Source organism: Triturus cristatus, chromosome 4_2, assembly GCF_964204655.1.
Source record: "Triturus cristatus chromosome 4_2, aTriCri1.1, whole genome shotgun sequence".
NCBI lineage: Eukaryota > Metazoa > Chordata > Amphibia > Caudata > Salamandridae > Triturus > Triturus cristatus.
Genome location: NC_140586.1, coordinates 15,406,497 through 15,434,486, shown reverse-complemented (window position 1 = coordinate 15,434,486; position 27,990 = coordinate 15,406,497). Strand labels below are relative to the sequence as shown.

Here is a 27,990-nt window from a genome sequence, read left to right as displayed (position 1 = left end):
AACGTATGGCACACCTGAAGCCATCTTGCTTGGATTAAAGTGGTAACTCTTAAAACATTTAATTTAAAAAGGAACAAAATGAGGGGGTTCATTTTTCCATAAAAAGTACGATTAGTGCTGCAGAAAGAAAAATTAGGGCACATTTTGAGTGACTTCTCAAAACCTCTTCCATTTCATTAAACAATTCTGACATGCAGACTGAAACATGCACTTTCAATACCAGCATCAGTTTTCCCTGGTGAGCAGTAGCTTTACTACAGTGATCTAATGAGCAAAAAGAGTGCTAACATTCTGAATGTATGGCAAATGTGTGACACATCTGAATGCCTTCTTGATGGAATCAAAGTAAAAAACTGAAAGTATTTCCTACTGAGGAGACTGCAGTAAATGAGGAAATTACGAAACTTCATAACAAATAAGTCTCCCAAGATGGCCACCAGAGACAAAAGAGCCCAAATGTAGCCCAAATATCACCCAGATGTAGCCCAAGTATAGCCCAATGACAGAATGTCCCAGAATGTTCTTAAAAACAACCAGAGCGCTTACTGTCTTCATTATGACAAAAGTATGGATCACCTGAAGCCATCTTGATTGGAATAAACTGGTAACACTTAAAACATTTAATTTAAAAAGGAACACAATGAGGGGGTTCATTTTGCCATAGAAATTATGATTAATGCTGAAGAAAGAAAACGAGGGCACATTTTGAGTGACTTCTCAAATCCTCTTCTATTTCATTAAAATATTCTGACATGCAGACTGAAAAATGCACTTTTAATACCAGGAGCAGACTTCCATGGTGAACAGTAGTTTTACTACAGTGATCTAATGAGCAACTAGAGTGCTAACATTCAGAATTTATGGCAAATGTGTGACATATCTGAATACCTTCATGATGGAATCAAAGTAAAAAACTGAAAGCATTTCCTACTGAGGAGACTGCAGTACATGAGGAAATTAGGAAACTTCATAACAAATAAATCTCCCAAGATGGCCACCGGAGACAAAAGAGCCCAAATATAGCCCAAAATCACCCAGATGTAGCCCAAATATAGCCCAATGACAGAAGTGTGCAAAACACTTATTATTTTGTGTTTTTGCAGTGTTATATAGTGCAGACTTGTCAGGTATTGGAGTGCTTTACATGAGCATTGGTTACATCACACAAGAACAAATTCATTTTGGTTGTAGACATGGGGAGACTAAGTGATTTGACCAGAATCACAGAATGTCGAGCTGAAGCAGAAACTTCAACCTGGTTCTCCAGTTGCAAAGTCTGCAGTTCTGGAAGTAACACCACATCCTCTCCCCTAAGTTCAACATTTAATCAAGTGGTCAACTGGATAAAAAAACATAAAGATAACAAATAATTTAAAAGTGCTTTGTCGCTATTTGAAAACTCCGAAAATATGTCCTTATTTTAGTCTTTTAGAGCACTAACCATAATTTTGATGCCAATAAGACCCTCTCATATATGTAATTTCTATAGGAAATGCTCTAGGTATTACAGTTTTGATTACATTAAGATGATGTCAGGCGTTCCACACTTTTGTAATAAATATAGAATGTTAGCAATCTAGTTGTTCATTAGGATACTGTTGAGAGGCAGAGGCCAGGGGCACGGACTCTGAAAATTGAAGGCAGGTAGGAGGGTGCAAAGGCAACAATTTAACCACACTGAGCAGGCAGGAAGGGCCGTGGAAGCACAACAGACTATGGAGGGCAGTGGAAAGGGGGGCAGGGGCAACAAACCAACAATACAGGACTTGCAAGAGAGGCTGTGGCAATGTAATAGACCATTGTGGGCAGAAGGAAGAGGCAATGGTAGTACAACCATACATGCCAACAGACCCGATTCAGCCAGGAAACGTCCAATGTTTTTAAGCTCAAATGGGCTTTATTTGATCTGTCTCCTGTCTACAATCTCCTCTTTTTCAATGTAACTCAAAGGGGAAAATCAATACCCCAGTTTTTTTTCAAAATCTCCCTCTTACCAAGTTCAAAATGTTCGCAAGTATGGTACATTGGATCATGGAAGGAAATGGGATAGGGACATGGACTTGGATAACAGAGGACAGGAGGGACATGGAGAGGTGCACCAAACTGACCCTGCAGGGCAGGCATCAGGGTTTGCAGCAGCACAATACACCACACAGGGCATGCAGGACGGGAGTGCAGCACAACAATCCATAGAAAGCAAGAGGGAGGGGACAGGACCATGCACATGGACAACAGAGAACAGAGGGGCAAGAGGCAATGGTAGCTAGCTGACCATAATGGACAGACAGGAGAGAAAGCTGCAGCATAACAGACCATAAAGGGCATGAGGGACGGATCAGGGGCATTACAATGGAACAGACAAGCCAGGAGGGAGGGAGTAGGGGTCTGCACATGTAAACAGAGGGCTGGGGGCAAGGGGGCAGGGTAGGAGCAGCAAGATAGCCATGGAGGTCAGGCAGGATGGGCACTAGAAGCAAGACACACCATGAAGAGCAACAGTGAGACTGTGATGGCATACACAGACCATGGAGGGAAGGTGGGAGGGGGTCAGGGGCAGCTAACTGACCACACAGGGAAGGTGGGAGGGGCCATGGCAGCACAGAAGACCATGCATGGCAAGTGGGAGGGTTAGTGGCAGCACAATGGCTATGATGGGCAAGAAGGAGGGTGCAGGGGCATGCACAAAGGACGATGGAGGATAGAAAGGAGGGTCAGGACCTGTGCACAGACAAGAAAGTTCAGGGGAAGGGGCCTCACAACAGACCACACGGGGCAGGCAGGAGGAGCAGTTGCAGCACAACAGACCAGGGAGGGCAGAAGGGTGTGTCAGTACAATGGACCATGTAGGACAGGAGGAAGAGGATAGGGGCATGGCATGTGGACAGGCAGGGTGGAGGTGGCAGGGACAGGTTACAGTCATCTGACAATGCTAGGCAGGTGGGAGGGGAGTGGCAGCTCAACAGAACACTCAGAGTGGATAGGAGTGGCAGGTCCATGGAACATGGTGGGCAAAAAGGATGGAGCAGGGGCATGCACAAAGACATCGGAGGGCAGGGGGAAGGAGAATACGGGCAGCAAGCTAAGCACAGAGTTTAAGCAGGAGGTCAATGATGGGGCATAGAATTGGGCAATGGAGGGCAGGAGGAGTGGACTGGTACATCATACTAAATTGAGGGCAGTGGCAGCACATCAGACCATGCATGGCAGGAGGTAGGAGGCTAGTCCATGGATTCACACAACAGAGGATAGGGTGGAGGGGGATGGGGCAGCAAGCTAACTGTTCAGAGAAGGCGGGTATTAGGAACTTTATTGTTTTTAAAACATTGTGTCTGTGCGAACTACTTAAAATATGAACAAGTATGCAGCATAATCTCACTTTTATTCAGGAAGAAGAGGACGTTTGTGACTGTGACTCCGGGCTCACTTGGCAGAAACACCCCCTGACCCTCCACCCCCGATCGCAAAATGTAATGCCCGTGAAAAGGTTAGGTGAACACAGTGTTATATAGAACATAGTCCTGAGAGCACGATTGAAAATGAAAACTAGATATAGTGTATGGTATAAACTATGCACCAAAAAGTGTGAGATAAGATGAACCGTGCGTGAAATATAATATACAATACATTGTGCGCAATGACAGATTCATTGGAGAGCGCGAGATAGCACAGGCACTAGCGCGTGCTATGCGATATGCGCCTTGGAGTGTAATATGCACAGGGCAGTGTTGTGTAACCTAACTAGTCTCTAAAGTTGTAATATAAAATATGTGCTGGGGAGTGTAACGTTGCATATGCACTGTGACAAAGATATGGATCCCAGATTGTAATATGTATGGCATAGCACTGTGCGTTACAACATAGGCATCGAGGAAGGCACGTTAGATAGGGCAATATAACCCGTGCGAAGACAAGTGTGGCATGACATATTCACGGGGTGGTGTTACAGTGCACATGGGCTAGAGAGTGTCATAGTATATGCACTAGCTAGTGGAATACAACACAGAGGTGTGTGGCACTCGGCAGGTAATGGTGGGTGTAACACAGCATTGGGCTCTGTCAGGAGTGCGCTGTGACTCTCAAGTGATGTTCGTCCCCTTTCCAGAGAGTAAAATAAAAAGTATTACACATCCGGCAGTGGATGTGTGTTTTATTAACCGTGAGGGGGGTTTCTTGCATAGTTTTGGTCGAATTTTTGTCGAATCCCCTTTGAATGGCTTGGTGTGCATGTGTATTAAATGTGCCCGTCAATAGCTACCCATGTTTGTATAAATAAACGACAAGGGTGTCTACCGGGATTAGGCACGGTAGGGCATCAGACATGCCAGAGCTTCACTAGTGGTGTAAATACATTCCACGTGGATTCATTGCATGCATAGTCGCCTTTTAATGAATATCACGCAAATCGTCATGGTGATAGGTACGTACGGTTTGTCCAGCATGTCCTAGGTGTGTCTATAAATATATATTTTTAAAAAATAATAAAAAACAGTGGCCGGCCCTGGGGATTGGGGTCAAAAAAATATAATTAGGAGACAGGCCCTGGGGGATGGGGTCATCAGGGCCAATAAATTAGAATAAGAAGGGGAACCACACAGCCCCCCTTCTTAAAAAATTAAAATAAATAAACGACTGGCATCGTGCCGGAGGCCATGTTCCCTCCGTGCAGCACTCTGCAAACGCGCCCCCAACAGGCATCTCCAGTATGCGCCAGGGAGCTGCGCTGCAGACAGGTGTTCTGAGCCAAGCCCTTTTTTACGCCTCTCTGCAACGCAGCTCTGTGGCGCTTACTGGAGGTACCTAGTGGTCTAGTTTGACCCTAGGGACCCTTAGGATTCAAGGGGACTTAATCTCTCAACTTAGAACAGCCACAGGGCGCGTTTACACAGTGGTGAAGGGAGGGGACGGGGCCTGAGGTGACGTGTGCAAACACGCACTATGGCACGTTTTAAATTGGGATATAATTTCCCTTCAATACTGAGGGCCCCTGGGGGCTAACTAGCCCACCAAGTGCTTCCAGTAAGCGCCACTGAGCTGCATTGCAGAGAGGTGGTCCAGGCCATGCCACTTTTTACACCTCTCTGCAACGCAGCTCTGTGGCACTTACTGGAGGTACCTAGTGGGCTAGTTGGACCCTAGGGACCCTCAGGATTCAAATGAACTTAATCTCCCAACTAAAAACGGACACGGGGCGTGTTTACACAGTGGTGAAGGGAGGGGACGGGGCCTGAGTGAACGTGTGCAAAAACGCCCTGTGGCCTGTTTTAAGAGGTAGTTTTAATCCCCATGCCCTATTATATACTAGGGGCTTACAGAGGAGGTCATGCTAATCACAGGGGGACCCCAACGCATAATGTTCCCTAGTGTATGTAGGTGTTTTCACTGTATTCTAAGTGTCTTTTAACATTGCACTGGCTCTAGGACTGGTTAGTCAGACTCAGTTACCACCAGTATCCGTCTGAAAAAGTTGAAGGTACAGGATGATTTTGCAACAAGGCTTCTTTCTGCTCTTCTTTTTGTTCTTTCTGCACGTTATCCTTCTTCCTGCACTTATCTTTGTATTTGAGGACTTCTGTTGCTTCTTTCTGCACTTCTTTTGTTTCTTCTGTGCATTTTTTCTTCTTTCTTCACATGTCCTATCTCTGTAGGCATAGTTAGAAATTAGCATTTAAAAAACCTTTGAAATTCACAGAAAAAACCATAGGTTCCAGGGGTGTTATAGTTAGCTGGACTTTTCACTTGCACAAAACCATTGAAATTCCCCCGTTATAGTTAGTTCAGCTAACTATAACTCGCGCACCCGCAATGCACTGCTGATGACGTCACATATTACATCACTCATGACATGGTCAGTGACATCACTCATGACATCACTGATTACATCTAAAAATGACATCACTGATGACATCACTGATGACATCATCCTTGTGATAGAGTGGCAGACCTCCTCCCCCCCTAATATAACCTTTGATACACACATTCAAAAATAGAGACTAAAATTTTCAAAACAATGGACATACCAATACCAGTTACAACAACCTCTTCAGTAATTCTAAGATCCACATACAAATCCACTCATTCACCAACAGTCCTATACAGTCACTCATACATGTACTCACTCATCATATGTACTCATACACCTATACATCCTGTTACACAATGCCACTCATCCATAGAGTTACTCACACACAGTCACTCATGCTAATAAAGAATCAAACATACATTTACTTGCATATACAGTTATACACACACCACCACACTTACTTCTACGGAAACTTACACATACTTAGTCTTTTAAACAATCACTTATAGAAACACATACTTATTCATACAGGAACTCTTTCAATCTCTCACTCTCACATATACTAACATATATACACCAATAGTCACATATACTAGTTTAAAACATATGTAGTTACTCATAAAGACACTATTGAGACAGTCATTCACTCACTAACACACCCATACACACACACATCCACCCATACAGTCCTGAACACATGCTGTCTTCAACACATACAAACAGTGAGTCGCTCATTCATGCACCTATGCACTACGTAATACCCCCCACCGAACCATGCAGACACTCAGACTGATACTCAAAAAAACAACTAATAACCTATATAGACACCCATGTAGCTACTCACCAACCCATGCAGCCACTTATACACAAAGTGAGAGACTGATACAGATATTTACATATTTAAACATTACTCACTAAGCCATGTATTCACTATGATACACTTAGTCAGTTACACAATCAATTTTTCAGAAAAAAATCATCCATTTAGACACTTATATACCCATTTATTCTTCCATCGACCGAGATATACATATATAAAACATATTTAATTTTCAGAAAAACACACATTCACTGGATGATGTCATCAGTGATGTCATCAGTGATGTCATTTGAGATGTCATCAGTGATGTCATGAGTGATGTCACTGACCATGTCATGAGTGATGTAATATGTGACGTCATCAGCAGTGCATTGCGGGCGCGCGAGTTATAGTTAGCTGAACTAACTATAATGGGGGAATTTCAATGGTTTTGTACAAGTGAAAAGTCCAGCTAACTATAACACCCCTGAAACCTATGGTTTTTTCAGTGAATTTCTGAGGTTTTTTAAATGCTAATTCCTAACTATAACGTGCCTGAAACCTATGGATTTTTCTGTGAATATATATATATATTTATATATATATAAATTATCTACTGGCAGTCGCCAGTAGATAGTTATAGTTAGGATCATGTTTCCATAGGAAATCCGCAACATTCTATTTGGAATAACTTTGGCGGCGAGTGCCGAATCCTCGCGAAATTTTCAAAATAGGTGGGGCGCTCCGCTCCTTCCCTGAAAGTCTCGGGGGGATTAGTCAAGCGGGGGCTGAGAAAAAGGGGGGGTCCCAAAACGCGTTTTCCCCATGCATTTTTCCATAGAGACCTTTAGTCCAAGCTACAGCCCGAACTGCTGAACAGAATTACTTGAGATTTGGCAGAGAGGTAGTCCTCAGGTCAGGGATGTGCCTTTTGCAGGTCTGGTGTAAATCTGTTCAGTATTTCCTGAGAAAATAGCATTTAAAAGCATATATATATATATATCTATATCTATAAGCGCGCACCGTGCGCGTACGGTAAAACTTACCGTACGCGCACGCTGCCGTGCGCGAGCGCGATTCTGATTGGTTGTTAGATCTTAATAAACATTCGAATCGGTCGAAACCAGGAAGTGTCGGCTGCCATTTTGTCTCCCGCAGTCTGAGGGGGTTATAAACAAAAGTGGAGAACGTGAAAAGGGGGCAGGGTGGACAGTTCCTGACCCCCTAGCCTTAGTCAGGGGGTCCCAGAAGGACCCCCAAGGGCCAAAATTTCCTTTAATTTTTTTGCAAAAAATCGCGGAGAACGCGTAGCGTGCGCGTACGGTAGAAACGGAAAAATTCCGCGAACTGCGAAGCGCACCGTGCGCGTACGGTACGCGCACGGTAAAAAACCTTAAAAAAATAAATAAAATAAATACATAACTTAGCATTTAAAAAAACGTACAAATTCACTGAAAAAAACATAGGTTTCACACACGTTATAGTTAGGAATTAACATTTAAAAAACCTTGCAAATTCACTTAAAAAACCATAGGTTTCACACATGTTATGGTTAGCTGGACATTTCACTCGTGAAAAACCATTGAAATTCCCCCGTTATAGTTAGTGCAGGCAACTATAACTCACGCGACCGCAATCCTCTGCTGATGACGTCAGATATTACATCACTGATGACATATGTGTCTTTCTGAAAAAAAAATATTTGTAATATATGTATAGCTAAAAATTAATGGAAGAAGACATGGGTAAATAAGTGTCTAAATACAGTGATGTAATATCTGACGTCATCAGCAGAGGATTGCGGTCGCGTGAGTTATAGTTGCCTGCACTAACTATAACGGGGGAATTTCAATGGTTTTTCACGAGTGAAATGTCCAGCTAACTATAACATGTGTGAAACCTATGGTTTTTTAAGTGAATATATATATATATATATATATATATATATATATATATATATATACATACATATACACACGCACACACACACACACACACACACACACACACACACACACACACACACACACACATTATCTACTGGCGGTCGCCAGTAGATGGTTCTAGTTAGGACCGTGTTTCCATAGGAAATCTCAAAATCCTATTCTGAATAACTTTGGCGCCGGTTGACGAATCCTCACGAAATTTGCAAAACTAATGGGGCGCTCCACTCAGCTCCTACCCTGAAAGTCTCGGGGTGATTCATCAAGCGGGGGCCGGGAAAAAAGGGGGGATCCAAAACGCGTTTTCCCCATGCATTTTCCCATAGGACCTTTAGTCGAAGGTACAGCCCGAACGGCTGAACAGAATTACTTGAAATTTGGCAGAGAGGTAGTCCTCAGGTCAGGGATGTGCCTTTTGCATATATGAAGTCAATCTGTTCAGTAGTGCCTGAGAAAATTGCATTTAAAAGCACATACATATCTATAGCCGCGCACCGTGCGCGCACCATGCGCGCACCCTAACGTGCGCGAGCGTAATTCTGATTGGTGGTTACATGTCAGTCAACGTTCAAATCTGTCGAAATCAGGAAGTGTCAGCCGCCATTTTGTTTGTTTTCAGTGCGAGAGTGAAAAAGGAAGGTGGCGAACGTGAAAAGGGGGCAGGGTAGAGAGTTCCTGACCCCCTAGCCTTTGTCAGGGGGTCCCTGAAGGACCCCGAAGGCAGAAAAAAACATTCTATTTATTTTTATTTTTTTTACATCGCGGTGTTGCGCGGTGAAAAACAATAAAACATTTTTTTTAAACTTTAATACGTAGTTATTGTTAAATAAATATATAAAAAAAATAATACAAACATTACTCAGCATTTAAAAGACCGTACAAATTCACTGAAAAAACCATAGGTTTCACACACGTTATAGTTAGGAATTAGCATTTAAAAAACCATAGGTTTCACACATGTTATGGTTAGGTGGATATTTCACTCATAAAAAACCAATGAAATTCCCCCGTTATAGTTAGTTCAGATAACTATAACTCGCGCGACCGCCACTCTATCACAAGGATGATGTCGTCAGTGATGTCATGAGTGATGCCACTGACCTTGTCATGAGTGATGTAATATGTGATGTCATGAGCAGGATTGCGGGCGCGCGATTTATAGTTATCTGAACTAACTACAACGGGGTAATTTCATTGGTATTTTACGAGTGAAATATCCACCTAACTATAACATGTGTGAAACCTATGGTTTTTTAAGTGAATATATATATATACACATATATACACACACATATATATTCACTTAAAAAACCATAGGTTTCAGGCACGTTATAGTTAGGTGGACATTTCACTCGTAAAAAAACAATGAAATTCCACCGCTATAGTTAGTTCAGATAACTATAACTCGCGCGCCCGCAATCCAGTGCTCATGACGTCACATATTTCATCACTTATGACATGGTCAGTGGCATCACTCATGACATCACTGATGACATCACTGATGACATCATCCTTGTGACAGAGTGGCAGTCGCGCGAGTTATAGTTATCTGAACTAACTATAACGGTGGAATTTCATTGGTTTTTTACGAGTGAAATGTCCACCTAACTATAACGTGCCTGAAACCTATGGTTTTTTAAGTGAATTTGTACGGTTTTTTTAAATGCTAATTTTTGTTAAATTTTTTATTTTTTTTTAATGGTTTTTCACGGTGCGCGCACCGTGCGCGCACCCCGCGATTTAAAAAAAAATAAAATGTTTTTTCACCCTTCAGGGTCCTTTAGGGAACCCCTGACAAAGGCTAGGGGGTCAGGAACTCTCTACCCTGCCCCCTTTTCTCGTTCGCCACCTCTCTTTTTCACTCTCGCACCCACAACAAACAAAATGGCGGCTGACACTTCCTGATTTCGACCGATTCGAACGTTGACTGATATGTAACCACCAATCAGAATTACGCTCGTGCTTTTAAATGCAATTTTCTCAGAAACTACTGAACAGATTGACTCCATATATGCAAAAGGCACTTCCCTGACCTGAGGACTACCTCTCTGCCAAATTTCAAGTAATTCTGTTCAGTCGTTCGGGCTGTACCTTCGACTAAAGGTCCTATGGGAAAATGCATGGGGAAAACGCGTTTTGGGACCCCCCTTTTTTCTCGGCCCCCGCTTGATGAATCACCCCGAGACTTTCAGGGTAGGAGCTGAGCGGAGCGCCCCATTAGTTTTGAAAATTTCGCGAGGTTTCGTCAACCGGCGCCAAAGTTATTCAAAATAGAATTTTCAGATTTCCTATGGAAACACGGTCCTAACTATAACTATCTACTGGCAACTGCCAGTAGAATGAATGAAAATATATATATATATATATATATATATATATATATATATATATATATATATATATATATATATATATATATATATATATATATATCCAGAGCACTCCTACGCCACCGCTTTGGAAAGCGCCCGCAAGTTCACAGAAAGGAGCACGGACCACAGTTTGATGCTCGTGATGATAGTTTATTTCATTCGAGGTAAGCCAGCCATGACGCGTTTCGACTCCGTGGAGCCTTGATCACAGCTTCCGTTTCCCCATCGAGGCTACCTACTCCCGGCGCCTGCCCCAAACAGTACAGACACGGACCTCAATTCTAGTGCAAAAGTTTATTTAGCTTTCTTGCGTGCTAGTCGCCATAACGTTTCGGCTCAGCCTGATCCTTGTTCACATGACAACGTGTAAACTGTGGACACACCCTTATGTGAGAGAAAGACACTCTGCACGTGATACCGGAGAATTGGCATAGACATGGTAAAAAGACTGACCAAGTGGTTTCATATACAATGTCTTTGTACTCACTGGATATACATTGCAAATCATTGTGTTTAAACCATTGTACCATTAATTATCAGATCGCCTTAACATGCACAGTTATTGTTATACAATGAAAACAAAAAATGGTTTAAAGTTAAATTGAAATGCCAATGACCAATATGCCCACCTGTTAGTGAATACATTGTTTCAGCGAACTCTACTAATGCATAGTGTTCATGGCAGTCTCATGTGATGCTTGCACTGGATCTAAAATAAGAAGTTAAATATTCAGTCTTCATATTAATCCGGTAAGCTAAAATAAATATCTGGACAATCCTCATGTAGACACATGTATATAGCTAGATCTAAAAACGTACAGACCTAACCACTGCATATATATTGTAGGCATTGATAATTGTCTGTGCATTGCGATCTGTATTAGGTGCAGTATTGACAATTTACCTCTAAGTACATTGTAAACCACCGGTTGCTCAAATTGAACATAACGGGATAAATCCCTATGTCTTCCATACCATTCAAACAGTACCATTGTTCTGCTGCAGGTCCCTGCAGCTGTGCAAACAAAAGGGAATGTAATAAAGTGCAGTGTGCGTAAATACAGTGAAATCACTAAATATGATTAAAAAAAGGGTTTAAAAACAGCCTTGTTGAAACACGTAAGCAGCAATTGTTAATTCAGAAGTGCAAAAATGCATGGGATGGGCAGACTGAGCCCAGTCATACCCAAAGACTAATATTGTATGCCTACAATGAATTGTTGCCTAATGTGGTCAGCATTCCTAAATTTCAAAACATATACTATCTTATAGTCACTTATGGCTCATGGAGTATAAAAGATGAGGTATCAGAGTAGGGGTCCAACTGGAAAAAGTGCAAATGATCTTAAAGTGCATTTGTGCCTAGAATCTGTTTGTTACACACTATCATATTTATCATCTTGATATATATGGATTTGTGTATACAGTACAAGGATCCACAGCAAAAAACCTGGCTAATGATGCTAATTACTTACTATAAAATAATAAATAATACATAAAATGATTAAAACATCAATCTCAAAATGATAAAAACCATTTGTAAAATCATTTGAAGAAACCAAATTCATATATGTACAGGTAACTGCCGTGTTCATCCTATGTTGAGCTCAATCTTGAATAGCACATGCACGTAAGTTATCCTAACCTAAGATAGTGTGCAGATCTTCTGTGACATTGAGCCCCCCCGGGGATTTAGAGTCTATGCGGAGTATATATTTAGTTTCCAATCTTCGAAGCATAGCTTCCCTGTTACCTCCACGCCTACTCGCTGGTACAGCGTCAATAACAAAGAATGTTAATTCCTTTTTATTGCTGTGATGTACCTCCTTGAAATGGCGAGCCACCGGGTAGGTGTTATCCTGGTTTGAAATTGCCCTTAGATGTTGCAGGATACGTTTATGCACCTCTAACTTAGTGCTGCCCACATATCTAAGTGCACAGGAGCATTGAAGCACATATATGGCATATTCTGTTTTGCATGTTAACACCTTTTCTATTTTGTGCTTTCTGTCACTGAACCCATCCTTGTAGGATTTGGTATTGACCTCGTGTGTGCAGGCTTTGCATATTTTACATCTAAAAAATCCACCATTGGTTTGCAACCAAGTGGTCTTTTCTATAGTTTCGGGATTCATATTGATGAGGCAGTCCCTCATTGAGGGAGCTCGACTAAAGGTGAGGGTTGCCCTGCGTGGAAGGGTTGGGCCTAAGATGGAATCACTCTTTAAAATAGGCCAATTGCGATTAAAGATGCAATATAAATCACGATGTTGTTTGTTAAAACCCGTTATGATTCTGAATTCATTTCGTGATTTAGAGATTCCATCAGATACCAGGTTACTGGTGATAGTTTGATCATATTTATTCAATAAATCCTGTCTGATCCTTGATCGGGATTTGATTATAGCTTTGTCAATCACCGCTTCTGAATATCCGCGCTGTGGGAATCTATTCTTGCTAGATGCTTGGGCCTCATCTAATTCTGCCTCATTGCTACATACTCTACGCAAGCGCAGCATCTCCCCATACAGTATGCTGGCAATCAAATGGTGTGGGTGGGCACTGGCCGCATGTAAGATAGTATTGCCGGCCGTTTCTTTTCTAAATAATCTAGTTTCAATCGCACCATTTGCAATATACACTTCCGTGTCTAAAAAGGTAACACTCGTTTGACTCATGGTGACCGTAAATTTGAGGTTAAGATTGTTGATGTTGATGGCCCTGACAAATTCTTCAGCCGACTCTCTGTCCCCCTACCATACTATAAACAGGTCATCTATGTAACGGTACCAAGCAATAATATGCAATTTCATCTCATCGCTGTATTCAGTTTTGAGGACCAGTTCCTCCCAAGCTCCCATGTGCAAACATGCGTAGCTCGGAGAGAAACTGGCCCCCATAGCGACTCCCTGCAGCTGACGGTATAACAGGTTGTTGTACATGAACACATTGTTATTCAGACATATTTTAAGCATTTCTAATAGCATCGCAGTGTGATCCTTGAATTGTTCCTCCCGTTTGGATAGATAATACCCTACTGCTGCCATGCCGTCATCATGTAATATGCTTGTGTACAACAATGATACATCCAATGCTAACATCCAAAAGCCTTCCTTCCACTTGACCCTTTGTAGTATAAATAAGAAGTCCCCAGTGTCCTGGACATAAGACTCCAATGATTTTACAGCTCCCTGCAAAAAATAGTCTATATAGACTGATGTTTTTTCCAGCAAGCCCCCCCTGGCAGAGATGATAGGCCTGCCTGGGGGGTTCACCATGTCTTTATGGACTTTTGGAATGAAGTAAATAAATGGAATTTTTGGATGATCATTCCTCAAAAATGTATATTCATCGTCAGTCAACATTGTCTTATTCCTCCATCTTAGTAGCTTTTTATGGAATTCAGCTTGCATCGTTTTCACCGTTGACATATTGTTTCGCTCATAGTGCTCCCTATTGTTTAGCTGGGAGTAGGCCTCCTTGTCATACATTGTCCTTGTCATTAATACAATGTTTCTACCTTTGTCACTGCCCCGTACAATGGTTTTCATATCCTCGCTCAATTTGTGGATAAGTGCCTCATATTGTTTGCTCCTCATGTCATATCTGGATTGCCTGTGACTGTTTTTTCTGTGTAACTCTTTAATCTGAGAGGTGACATTCTCATTGAATATGTCTATGGAATCTCGTAACAATATTGGAGCGAAGGTTGAGACAGGTTTAAACGGTGTAATTGCTGATATTTGTTTTATAACCTCATTGTTACTTGTACCTCCAACTCTAGTAGGCAAGATAGCTAGAGAATGCATGCCTTCAGTCAACCATAGATCAACAACTCCGCTGGGTATGGATGTTCCAGAAACGGTAATATTATCTGGACTAACTGGTGCTGTTACCACTTCTAGATTTTTGTTTCTCATTAAGTGGAATTTTCTGAGTTTCAACTTACGTACGGCTTTGTATGTATCAAATCTTGTATCGGTGTAACTCATATTAGTTTGTGGGGCATAAGAGAGGCCAAGTTTCAAAATATTTTCCTCATCATCGGTGAGCGTAATATTGGCAAGATTGATAATCGTGGTGTCATCAGCTGTTGTATTGACTGATTTTTCGTTTTCCACTGTCCCCTGCCCCTCTTTTTGTAGGATGTGCCTCCTCCTTGCCCTGTACCTCTGCCTGCGCCTGTAGTTTGCGTGTTTCCTCCGTAATTCCTTTGGACACGGGGCCGTAGAGATTGCATTCGTTCCTGGCATAAAAAATGTATCTCCTCACCCGGATGTGGTTTGGCCATGTTACTTGTTGCAGCACCACGTTGGTCTGACTCTGATTCGCTGCTAGTCGCTGAACTGATGTCAGATCTAGTTGAGTCAGTTTGAACCTGGTTTCTTGCTGCCATCCTGGGTTGGCCCTGAAATTTATTCTTGGTGCCTCGATATGTGTCATATTTTTTAGAGAAAGTAAAAATCTGCCCCAGCTCATAGTCGTTGCGGTCGCGTTGAAATTTATATGCTTTTCTGTCCATTATTTTTATTTGTTCCTTTTTAAGTCTCTCCTTCATTTCCTCAATTGATTTTTTCTTTTCTTCATTATCCTCCATGGTTTCCAATTCCTCCTGTATAGTAGCTATCTCTTTGAGCAATCACGCCCTGTCAATTTCCGCAAATCTGTACAAATCTTCGTGACGCCTCGAGGTTGCTCTCAGCCCATTCTCTCATCAGCTCCGGATTGGGATTCTCGTAGCTTGGTGCCGTCAGAATGCGTAAACCTCTCGGTATCCGGTTAACATCAAGATAGCTTTGTAGGGACTTAGCTTCCCGCCATTTGCTCTGTCCGTTACACAACTTTTTTTCTAATATTTTAATTTTGTCCTTCATAGTGCTATATCTCATTGCGGGTTCACTACTGCCTCTATCCCGTATATTCGTTGATATAGGGGGACTGTCAGAAAACATTTTCATCGCAGCAGCCTCGCGTTCATCCACGTTGTCGGTCGACATTTCCTTGTGGCACTTTATGCAAATATAGCGAATTCAACGTCGGGAGATTAAACGACTGGTTCAAATAAACTTCTTTGATCAGCGTATCCCTGACTGCACCCAAACTCTCCTCCCCCGCTATTCAGAATGCCGCCTAGTGACAAGTTCGATAGAGTAATTACCTCCGGTGTGGCGTGTCCTCCCACCCGGCACCTCCCGGGGATTCCTCCTTCCCAATACTCGCCCAGGCCTGCAATTCCATTGCTCAAGGGGGGACAAACGCCATTCCTCTTCCAAGGATTTAGAATGCCCAGAAAACCAGGTAATGGCTCAGTTTCTGGCGTTGTCCGTTGTGAAGAGGGTCTCGTGTAATGGCCGTACGTCGCCACCCGGCCAACAATATCCACAGCTTCCGTTTCCCCGTCGAGGCTGCCTACTCCCGGCGCCTGCCCCAAACAGTACAGACACGGACCTCAATTCCAGTGCAAAAGTTTATTTAGCTTTCTTGCGTGCTAGTCGCCATAACGTTTCGGCTCAGCCTGAGCCTTGTTCACATGACAACGTGAAAACTGTGGACACACCCTTATGTGAGAGAAAGACACTCTGCACGTGATACCGGAGAATTGGCATAGACATGGTAAAAAGACTGACCAAGTGGTTTCATATAAAATGTCTTTGTACTCACTGGATATACATTGCAAATCATTGTGTTTAAACCATTGTACCATTAATTATCAGATCGCCTTAACATGCACAGTTATTGTTATACAATGAAAACAAAAAATGGTTTAAAGTTAAATTGAAATGCCAATGACCAATATGCCCGCCTGTTAGTGAATACATTGTTTCAGCGAACTCTACTAATGCATAGTGTTCATGGCAGTCTTATGTGATGCTTGCACTGGATCTAAAATAAGAAGTTAAATATTCAGTCTTCATATTAATCCGGCAAGCTAAAATAAATATCTGGATAATCCTCATGTAGACACATGTATATAGCTAGATCTAAAAATGTACAGACCTAACCACTGCATATATTGTAGGCATTGATAATTGTCTGTGCATTGCGATCTGTATTAGGTGCAGTATTGACAATTTACCTCTAAGTACATTGTAAACCACCGGTTGCTCAAATTTTTCACAAAAATGTTTTTTCACCCTTCGGGGTCCTTTAGGGACCCCCTGACAAAGGCTAGGGGGTCAGGAACTCTCTACCCTGCCCCCTTTTCACGTTCGCCACCTCTCTTTTTCACTCTCGCACCCACAACAAACAAAATGGCGGCCGACACTTCCTGATTTCGACCGATTCGAACGTTGACTGACATGCAACCACGAATCATAATTACGCTCGCGCACATTAGGGTGCGCGCACGGTGCGCGGCTATAGATATTTATGTGCTTTAACTGCAATTTTCTCAGGAACTACTTGAACAGATTGACTCCATATATGCAAAATGCACTTCCCTGACCTGAGGACTACCACTCTGCCAAATTTCAAGTAACTCAGTTCAGCCGTTCGGGCTGTACCTTCGACTAAAGGTCCTATGGAAAAATGCATGGGGAAAATGCGTTTTGGGACCCCCCTTTTTTCTCAGCCCCCGCTTGACGAATCACCCCGAGACTTTCAGGGTAGGAGCTGAACGGAGCGCCCCATTAGTTTTGAAAATTTCGCGAGGATTCGTCAACCGGTGCTATTCAAAATAGAATTTTCAGATTTCCTATGGAAACATGGTCCTAACTATAACTATCTACTGGCGACCGCCAGTAGATAGATATATATATATATATATTCACTGAAAAAACCATAGGTTTCACACATGTTATAGTTAGCGGAAATTTTACTGATAAAAAAACCAATGAAATTCCCCCGTTATAGTTACTGCAGGCAACTATAACTCACGCGACCGCAATCCTCTGCTGATGCTAATACTGTATTTAGACACTTATTTGCCCATGTCTTCTTCCATACATTTTTAGCTATACATATATTACAAATATTTTTTATTCATAAAGACACATATGTCATCAGCAGAAGATTGCGGTCGCGTGAGTTATAGTTGCCTGCAGTAACTATAACGGGGGAATTTCATTGGTTTTTTATCAGTAAAATTTCCGCTAACTATAACATGTGTGAAACCTATGGTTTTTTCAGTGAATTTGCAAGGTTTTTTAAATGCTAATTCCTAACTATAACGTGTGTGAAACCTATGGTTTTTTCAGTGAATTTGTACGGTTTTTTAAATGCTAAGTTACTTTACGCCATTCGTGGCGTGCGCGCCCACTTAACGCAGTTCGTTCCGTGCGCGCACGGTGCGCTTCGCGCACCGTGCGCGCACAGTAAGCACGCGGTGCGCTTCGCGCACCGCGCGCCCACTTTACGCAGTTAGTGCCGTGCACGCACGGTGGGCACGCGGTGCGATGACAAAGCAAGAAAGCACGTCAACAAATCTGTTTCTGCTTTCCTCCGTGACTATGGTATGGGTGCCATTTACCACAACAACTTGCGTTATAACATGCAAGACATTTATAGAGGAGATGGTGTGCACTTCAATGATGAAGGGAACAGAGTCTTCCTCTTGAACCTTAGACTCTGCATCGGTACTTACTTGTAGGTACCACTAAAAAATCATTTCATAAACACAACGGCTCTTTTTAGAGCCCCCTAATATCTAAACACTTAAATCTGATTTTCATTTTTTTTTTTTTTTTTTCTACCGTACGCTTACCGTAAGCTTACCGTACGCGTACCCCGTGATTTTTTTTAAAATCAATAAATGTTTTTTTTGTACTTTTCTGTCCTTCTTTGACCCCCTTACAAATGTTAGGGGGTCTGTAACTCTCCTCATTGCCCCCTTTCCTTGTTTTCACTCTTTTTTTTCAGAGTGAAATACACAAAATGGCGGCCGCCGCTTCCTGGTTTCGGCCGATTCGAATGTTTACTAAGATCTAAGAGCCAATCAGAATCGCGCTCGCGCACGCCACCGTACGCTTACCGTAAGCGTACGGTAAGCGTACCGTAAGCGGGCTCAGATATATATATTGATTTAAAGGCTATTTTCTCAGAATCTACTGAACAGATTTACACCAAACCTACAAAAGGCACTTCCTTGACCTAGGGACTACCTCTCTGCCAAATTTTGAGTAATTCTGTTCAGCCGTTCGGGCTGTAGCTCGTTCTAAAGGTCCTATGGAAAAATGCATGGGAAAAACGCGTTTTGGGACCCCCCTTTTATCTCAGCCCCCGCTTGACGGATCCCCCCGAGACTTTCAGGGTAGGAGCGGAGTGTAGCGCCCCACCTATTTTGAGAAATTCGCGAGGATTCGTCGACCGGCGCCAAAGTTATTCAAAATAGAATGTTGAGGTTTTCCTATGGAAACGTGGTCCTAACTATAACTACCTACTGGCGACCGCCAGAAGGTAATATATATATATATATATATATATATATATATATATATATATATATATACACACACACATTATATATATATATATATATATATATATATATTCACTGAAAAAACCATAGGTTTCACACATGTTATAGTTAGCTGGACATTTCACTTGTACAAAACCATTGAAATTCCCCCGTTATAGTTAGTTCAGCCAACTATAACTCGCGCGACCGCAATCCACTGCTGATGACGTCACATATTACATCACTCATGACATGGTCAGAGACATCACTGATGACATCCCAAATGACATCTCAAATGACATCACTGATGACATCATCCTTGTGTAAGAGTGGCAGACCTCCTCTTATCCTAATATAAACTTTGATACACACATTGAAAAATACAAACTAAAGTTTTGAAAACTATAGAGATACCAATACCAGTTAGAACAACCTATTCAGTAATTCCAAAATCTACATACGCATCCACTCATACATCAACACTTCTATATAGTCACTCATACATGTACTCAGTCATCATATGTACTCATACACCTATACATCCTGTTACACACCTACACTCATACATAGAGTTACTCAAACACATACTCACACATGCAAATAAACATCCATTTACTTGCATATACAGCTATACACACACCACTACACTTACTTCTACAGAAACGTACACATACTTACTCTCTTAAACAATCACTTATAGAAACACATACTTATTTATATAGGAACTCTTCCAATCTCTCGCTCTCATATATCCTCACTTATATACATCAATACTCACATATACTAGTTTATAACATATGGACTTACTCATAAAGACACTATTGAGACAGTCATTCACTCTCTTACTCACCCATACAGACACTCATCCACCCATACTGTCCTGCTCACATACTGTCTTCAAAACACATACAGTGAGTCACTCATTCATGCATCTATACGCTAAGTAACATCCCCCACTGAACCATACAGACACTCATACTGATACTTTAAAAACGAACTGATAACCCATATACACACTCATGTAGCTACTCACTAAATATTTAAAAATTACTCACTAATACTTGTATTCACTAAGATGCTGTTAATAAGTCAGTTATACAATTAATTTTACAAAAAAAAACATCCATTTAGACACTTAGGGGCATATGTATGAAAGGAAAAATTAGTCGCAAACGCTGCGAATCGCAAAAAACAGCGTTTGCGACTGATTTTTCGCTATTTCATATGTATGACACACTTCCAAACAGAAAAATAAGAAATCGCTAAATTAGCGATTTCTTAGGCTGCGAAACAAGAAAACAGCGAATTTCCTAGCGAATACTTAATTTGCGATTCCTTAGCGTTGTGAATATCGCTAACAAGAAATCGCCAGCTAAGAAATCGCAAACACATGTATGAAATTGTCGCAAATTGCGATTTCACAAAATTCGCAATTTAAGAAATCGCTATTAACACCAATTGCTTGCAGGTGGTAAACTGGTGCAAGGTACAAAAAACAGCCACCAATGCAACAAACACACCCACAATGGCTGCAATGTACGTGATAGCCAGGAGGCTGCGTATTCGGGCCCTTGCTCACAGGAGAATGAGACACGAATGTATCTTCAGGCTGCGCATCACCCTGTTCCAGAACACTGAAGAGGAGATCTATGACAAGTACAGACTGCACCCACAGACCATAATGGACCGGATTGAGGAGCTGAAACCCCACTTGGAGCACCCTACTCGCAGGACACAAACAATTCCCACACATGTGCAGGTCCTGTGCTCCCTGCACCTCCTGGCGTCAGGGAGTTTTCAACGGGTCATAGCGGAGGTTGGTGGGGTGTGACAGAGTGCACTTTCGCGCTTCTTCCATGCCTTCCTAGATGCAATGCTACTGAGGCTCTCACATCACATTTACTTCCCCACCACCCAACAGGCATTACAGCAAACAATACTGGACTTCTACCAGATTGCACGTTTCCCCCACGTCATTGGCTGCATTGACGGGACCCATGTGGCCATCACACCCCCAGCAGAAACTGAATATGTCTACAGGAATCGGAAATGCTACCATTCCCTCAACATACAGATTGTGTGCAACGCTAAGTATCACATCACAGACATCGTAGCCAAATACCCCGGCAGTACACATGACTCCTTCATCTTCCGACACAGTGGAATACACAGACGTCTGAGTGCTGGAGAGTTTGGGGAGGGGTACCTGCTCGGTAAATACATTGCACACATCAATACATCCACTACATCACTCGAGGGGGGGGGGGGGACATTGACTCACCTATTGTGTTTTTTTCCATGCAGGTGACAGTGCCTATGCAGTGCGCGACTTCATCCTGACCCCATACCTGGATCCTGCAAATGCAAGTGAGAGGAGCTACAACAGGGCACACAGATCTAGACGCTGTGTCATTGAGCGAACCTTCGGAATCCTGAAGAGCCGCTTCAGGTGTCTGCATAAAAGTGGAGGCGCACTGCAATACAGCCCTGATACCTGCTGTAAAATCGTGGCAAGCTGTGCAATGCTACATAACATGGCAATGAGGAAAGGCACCACAATTGATGTGACCGATACAGACACATCGGATGACGAGCGCCCTGCTCCCCCTGCCAGACCAGCACCAGGAGTTGGGGCAGCTGCTGGACGCCAGAGACAGACTGAGAACACACGAAACTACTTTTAGGTGAGTATTGAGGAAATGAGACTACAAAGCCTGATGATGTGTCAAGTGTTTAATCACACTTCACATGAAAGAAATTGTAATTGTCCCCAGCACATGTTGTACACACAGTGCAGAGAAGGCACAAGTAATAGGGTAAACAGCCTTTTCTGGTAAATGCATCCGTTTTGCAGTCAGTGTCCCCGCAGATGATCACCTCCGTCGGTGCCGTCCAGGGTGAGTGCCCCCCATGGTGCGCCCTTGGCCTGCTACCTGTCTGCCACTGCGGCGTCTTTCACCTGGCAAGGTTGGAGTGATGCTGCTGCGACTCGATGTGTCCTCACTCTCAGCAGAGGCCATAAGTGCGCTGCCACCAGCATTGGCTGTCTGCAGCTGTTCCACAGCAGTGGTTACCTGCTCTAGCCCTCGTGCAATGTCCTGGCAGCAATGTGCCATGTCCACCTGCATGGTTACGCTTCTGCGTGTGAGTGCGCTGGTGGTGGTGCAGAGGCGGTTGACTGCCTTTGTATAATTGTGTAGCCGTGCATTGGCACGTCGTCCAGCCCTGTCATTGGCAGCTTGTGTGTCCCTCAAAGTGGCACAGAGCTCATGTATTGCCGCTACCATGTTGCGATTGTCCTGATGTATGCGGCCTAGCTGGCGATTTATTGACCGCATTGCCTTGCTTTGCAGGCGCTGTTCCTGCAGCATGCACTGTTCCAAGCCGGAGAACACGGTGCCTTCTCCTTCTGTTGCAGTGCTGCTCCTGGGCCTTGACCTGGATATGGCTTGTTCCCTTTGCCTTGGTGTTGGTGCGTCATGACGGGGCATGTCTGTCACACCCTGACTCCCCTCTCTCCTGTCGGTGTCATCGCCTGTTGCTGGGACTTCGTCCTCAAATGGAGGCAGTGGGGGCACATGTGCGCGCTTCCTGCGCTGAATTGGCTGCTGCTCTGTGTCATCGCTGGAGTCCGCATGGTCTGCAGGCTCCTCTCCCTCTGCGCTGTCTTCTTGTGGCATGCCGTGTGCTGTGGATGTAAAGGGGACTACATGAGTTTGTGTCACTCAATAAAGTTACAATTCTTTGACGGCTAACCTCTGACACATTTCCATTCAATGATCCCCAAAACACATATGTTGCATTTAATTGTGATGGTGTCATGGACACACAGTCAGACACAGTACTACGAGTCCCATGATGCATTGCTGGGTGTGCTGTAAGACCTGGGCTGGATTGGCATGTTGGGAGTTTACTATGCGCTTTTGGGGGAGTGTGCAAGGGATGGGGAGGAGTGCAGGGTGATTTGGCATGCATCTTACCTTGTCTGCTGGATGAGGGGTCGGAGCTGTCTATTGCAGCCAAACCACCAACGCTCTCAGGCAGGAGGGTAGACTCCACGAGCTCCTCATGGGGGGTTGGCTGCTCTCCAGTGGATGGTCCTCCTCCAGTCTGATTGGCATCCTTGAGTCTGGCTGCCACCCTCTCCTTGGACCTCTGGCGCATATCATACCACCGCTTGCGCAGCTCCTCGATGGTGCGTGTGGTGACTCCAACAGCATTCACCTTGCTCTGTATTTCCAGCCAGAATTTCCTCTTCCTGGCCTCTGGGACTTTGAGTGCCTTCTTCCCAAAGAGGAGCTCATGGCTGCAGACCATCTCCTCAATGAGGACCTCCTGCTCCTTTTCTGAAAACTTGTGTTTTCTCTTTCTTTTTTCTGCATCCTTGCCCTGCTGGTTTTGTTTGGGATCCATTGCTGGTTGCTGTCTCCAGGAAAGCCTCCTCACACTCCACAAGCAGCCTCTGGGTGTGGCTCAGGTGAGCAGGTGCAGGCAATCACTACAGTTTCCTGTTTGTGATGTCATCAGCCTGCACCAGGCTTGCAGATTCCCATTTTTGCTATTTCTTAATTAGCGAAGTTCGCTATTAAGAAATTGCAATACGGGATTCTGCGAATTATTTGCGATTTTTAAGTAATCGCAAATAATTAGCGATTTATTTTATACATCCCGTTTAGCGAATCTGAATTTGCGAATCGCAAAATCTCGCAAATTAGGATTCGCTAAAGGGGAGTTTGATACATATGCCCCTTATTTACCCATTTATTCTTCCATTAACCTTTAGATATACATATATAAAAAATATTTATTTTTCAGAAAGACACATTCACTGGATGATGTCATCAAAGATGTCATCAGTGATGTCATTTGAGAGGTCATCAGTGAGGTCATGAGTGATGTCACTGACCATGTCATGAGTGATGTAATATGTGACGTCATGAGTGATGTAATATGTGACGTCATCAGCAGTGGATTGCGGTCGCGCGAGTTATAGTTAGCTGAACTAACTATAACGGGGGAATTTCAATGGTTTTGTACGAGTGAAATGTCCACCTAACTATAACGTGTGTGAAACCTATGGTTTTTTCAGTGAATTTGCAAGGTTTTTTAAATGCTAATTCCTAACTATAACGTGTGTGAAACCTATGGTTTTTTAAGTGAATTTGCAAGGTTTTTTAAATGCTAATTCCTAACTATAACGTATGTGAAACCTATGGTTTTTTCTGTGAATTTGCAAGGTTTTTTAAATGCTAATTTCTAACTATAACGTGTGTGAAACCTATGTTTTTTTTAGTGAATTTGTAAGGTTTTTTAAAAGCTAATTTATGTATGTATTATATTTTTTATATATTTATTTTACAATAAACTACCTATGTATATAGTTATAGATTGACTGTATCCTGTAATATGGAATGGCTCAGCTCTTTTTTTTTGATTAAACGAAATGGTTGTTTTGTAATTTATGAGGTCCTTTAGGGACCCCTTGAGAGGGTCTACGGGGTCAGGGACTCTCTACCCTGCCCCCTTTTCACGTTCTCCACTTGTGTTTTTAGCTCTCTTCTGCCTCTAAAACTCAAAATGGCGGCGGGGGGGTGCGCGCACCTTACGCGCACTCCGCGATATTTTGAAAAAAAAATTAAATGTTTTTTTTCACCCTTCGGGGTCCTTCAGGGACCCCCTGACAGAGGCTAGGGGGTCAGGAACTCTCTACCCTGCCCCCTTTTCAAGTTCTTCACCTTTCTTTTTCACGGTCACACACAAAATGGCGTCCGACACTTCCTGATTTCGACCGATTGGAATGTTGACTGACATCTAACCACCAATCATAATTACGCTCGCGGACATTTGGTGAGCGCCCCGTGCGAGCACCATGCGCGCACCGTGCGCGCATATAGATATTTATGTACTTTTAACTGCAATTTTATCAGGAACTACTGAACAGATTGACAGTATATATGCAAAAGGCACATGCCTGACCTGAGGACTACCTCTTTGCCAAATTTCAAGTATTTCTGTTCAGCCGTTCGGGCTGTACCTTCGACTAAAGGTCCTAAGGGAAAATGCATGGGGAAAACGCGTTTTGGGACCCCCCTTTTTTCTCAGCACTCACTTGACGAATCACCCCGAGACTTTCAGGGTAGGAGCTGAGCGAAGCGCCCCATTGGTTTTGAAAATTTCACGAAGATAATTTAACCGGCGCCAAAGTTATTCAAAATAGAATTTTCAGATTTCCTATGGGAACTCGGTCCTAACTATAACTATCTACTGGCGACCGCCAGTAGATAATATATATACACATATACATACACACATATATATATATATATATATTCACTTAAAAAACCATAGGTTTCACACATGTTATAGTTAGGTGGACATTTCACTCATAAAAAACCAATGAAATTCCCCCGTTATAGTTAGGTCAGATAACTATAACTCGCGCGCCCGCAATCCAGTGCTCATGACGTCACATATTACATCACTCATGACATGGTCAGTGGCATCACTCATGACATCACTGATGACATCATCGTTGTGATAGAGTGGCGGTCGCACGAGTTATAGTTATCTGACCTAACTATAACGGGGGAATTTCATTTGTTTTTTACGAGTGAAATTTCCACCTAACTACAACATGTGTGAAACCTATGGTTTTTTTAAGTGAATTTGCAAGGTTTTTTAAATGCTAATTCCTAACTATAACGTGTGTGAAACCTATGGTTTAAGTGAATTTGTACGTTTTTTTAAATGCTAAGTAATGTATGTTTTTTTTTTTTTTTTAAGGTTTTTCACCGTGCGCACACCGTGCGCACACCCCGCGATTTAAAAAAAAAATAAAAAAAAAAAAAGTTTTCACCCTTCGGGGTCCTTTAGGGACCCCCTGACAAAGGCTAGGGGGTCAGGAACTCTCTACCCTGCCCCCTTTTCACGTTCGCCACCTCTATTTTTCACTCTCACACCCACAACAAACAAAATGGCGGCCGACACTTCCTGATTTCGACCGATTCGAACGTTGACTGACATGTAACCACCAATCAGAATTACGCTCGCGCACGTTGGGGTGCGCGCACCGTGCACGCACATTGCGCGGCTATAGATATTTATGTGCTTTAACTGCAATTTTCTCAGGAAATACTCAACAGATTTACTCCATACATGCAAAAGGCACATGCCTGACCTGAGGACTACCTCTCTGCCAAATTTCAAGTAATTCTGTTCAGCCGTTCGGGCTGTACCTTCAACTAAAGGTCCTATGGAAAAATGCATGGGGAAAACGCGTTTTGGGACATCCCTTTTTTCTCGGCCCCCGCTTGACCAATCACCCCGGGACTTTCAGGGTAGGAGCTGAGCGAAGCGCCCCATTAGTTTTGAAAATTTCACGAGGATTCGTCAACCGGCGCCAAAGTTATTCAAAATAGAATTTTCAGATTTCCTATGGAAACTCGGTCCTAACTATAACTATCTACTGGCGACCGCCAGTAGATAATATACACACATATATATATTCACTGAAAAAAACATAGATTTCAGGGGCGTTCTAGTTAGCTGGACATTTCCCTCGTACAAAACCCTAGAAATTCCCCTGTTATAGTTAGGTCAGCTAACTACAACTCGCACCCCCGCAATGCACTGCTGATGACGTCACATATTACATCACTCATGACATGGTCAGTGACATCACTCATGACATCACTGATGACATCTGAAATGAAATCACTGATGACATCGCTGATGACGTCATCCAGTGAGTGTGTGTTTCTGTAAATTTTAAATATGTTTAATATATATATATAGGGAAAAACCTATGGAAGAATGAGTGGGTGTATAAGTGTGTGAATGGATGATTTAGTAGGTGCGTGACTGACTCTATAAGTGAGTTGATAAACGTATCTTACTGCAGACTACTGACTAAACTGTGTGAATGTCTGTATCTGTCGGTCTGTTGGTGTATAAGCGGCTGCATGGTTTTGTGAATAGCTATATGAGTGTCTCTATGGGTTATTGATTGGTTGTCTGAGTATCTGTATGGGTGGGGTGTGTGTGACTCTATGCATAGATGTGTGAGTGGGTGATTCTATGGGTGCATGGTTTTAAGAGTGCATCTGTGATGGACTATATGGTTGGGTGAGTTAGTGATTGAATGTATATCTCAGTGGTACATGTGTGAGTAACTACATATGTGAAAGGCAGTATATATAAGTGTAAGAGTATATAAGTGGGTATATGTGAGAGTGTGTGATTGTGAGAGTGGCTGTATGGATGAGTGTGTGCTTCTATCAGTGATTGTATAAGAGCGTAAGAATGTGGTACTATTTTTATGAGTAAGTGAACTTGTGTGTGTATAACTGCGTAGGTGAGTAAATGGGAGTGTGATTAATTATTTGCATGACTGACTAGGTGTGAGAGTACCTCTATGGATGATTGGTGGTGTGCGAGTGTCTATGTAGGTGTATAAATGCATATGATAGTCCTGTACTGAGTGACTGTAAGTATGGGTGACTGTACAAGTGAGTGAGTGGATGTGTGTGTAGATCTAAGAGTCAATGAGTGGGTATGTAGTTATTGGTGTTGGAGTATCTATGGTTTTGAGAATGGACGTCTGAAATTTTGATTGAGTATATCAAAGGGTGTGAAAAGATGCACTAATTTATCACATGGATGACGTCATCAGTGATGTCATT

General features: G+C 42.8%; 1 protein-coding gene across 6 annotated transcripts in view; it reads right to left on the bottom strand.

Annotated features, from left to right (window-relative positions):
- VDR (vitamin D receptor) overlaps positions 1–27,990 on the bottom strand; it is a 799,659-nt gene that overhangs the window by 708,109 nt on the left and 63,560 nt on the right. For 3 of the 6 annotated variants that reach the window (XM_085600238.1, XM_085600240.1, XM_085600242.1), the window contains exon 2: positions 11,544–11,623. The exons of the other annotated variants lie outside the window; for them this stretch is intronic. In XM_085600238.1, the coding sequence (XP_085456364.1) occupies positions 11,544–11,559 (16 nt within the window). In that variant the 5' untranslated portion in view covers positions 11,560–11,623. The remainder of the gene's footprint in view (positions 1–11,543; positions 11,624–27,990) is intronic. 6 annotated transcript variants of the gene reach the window in all.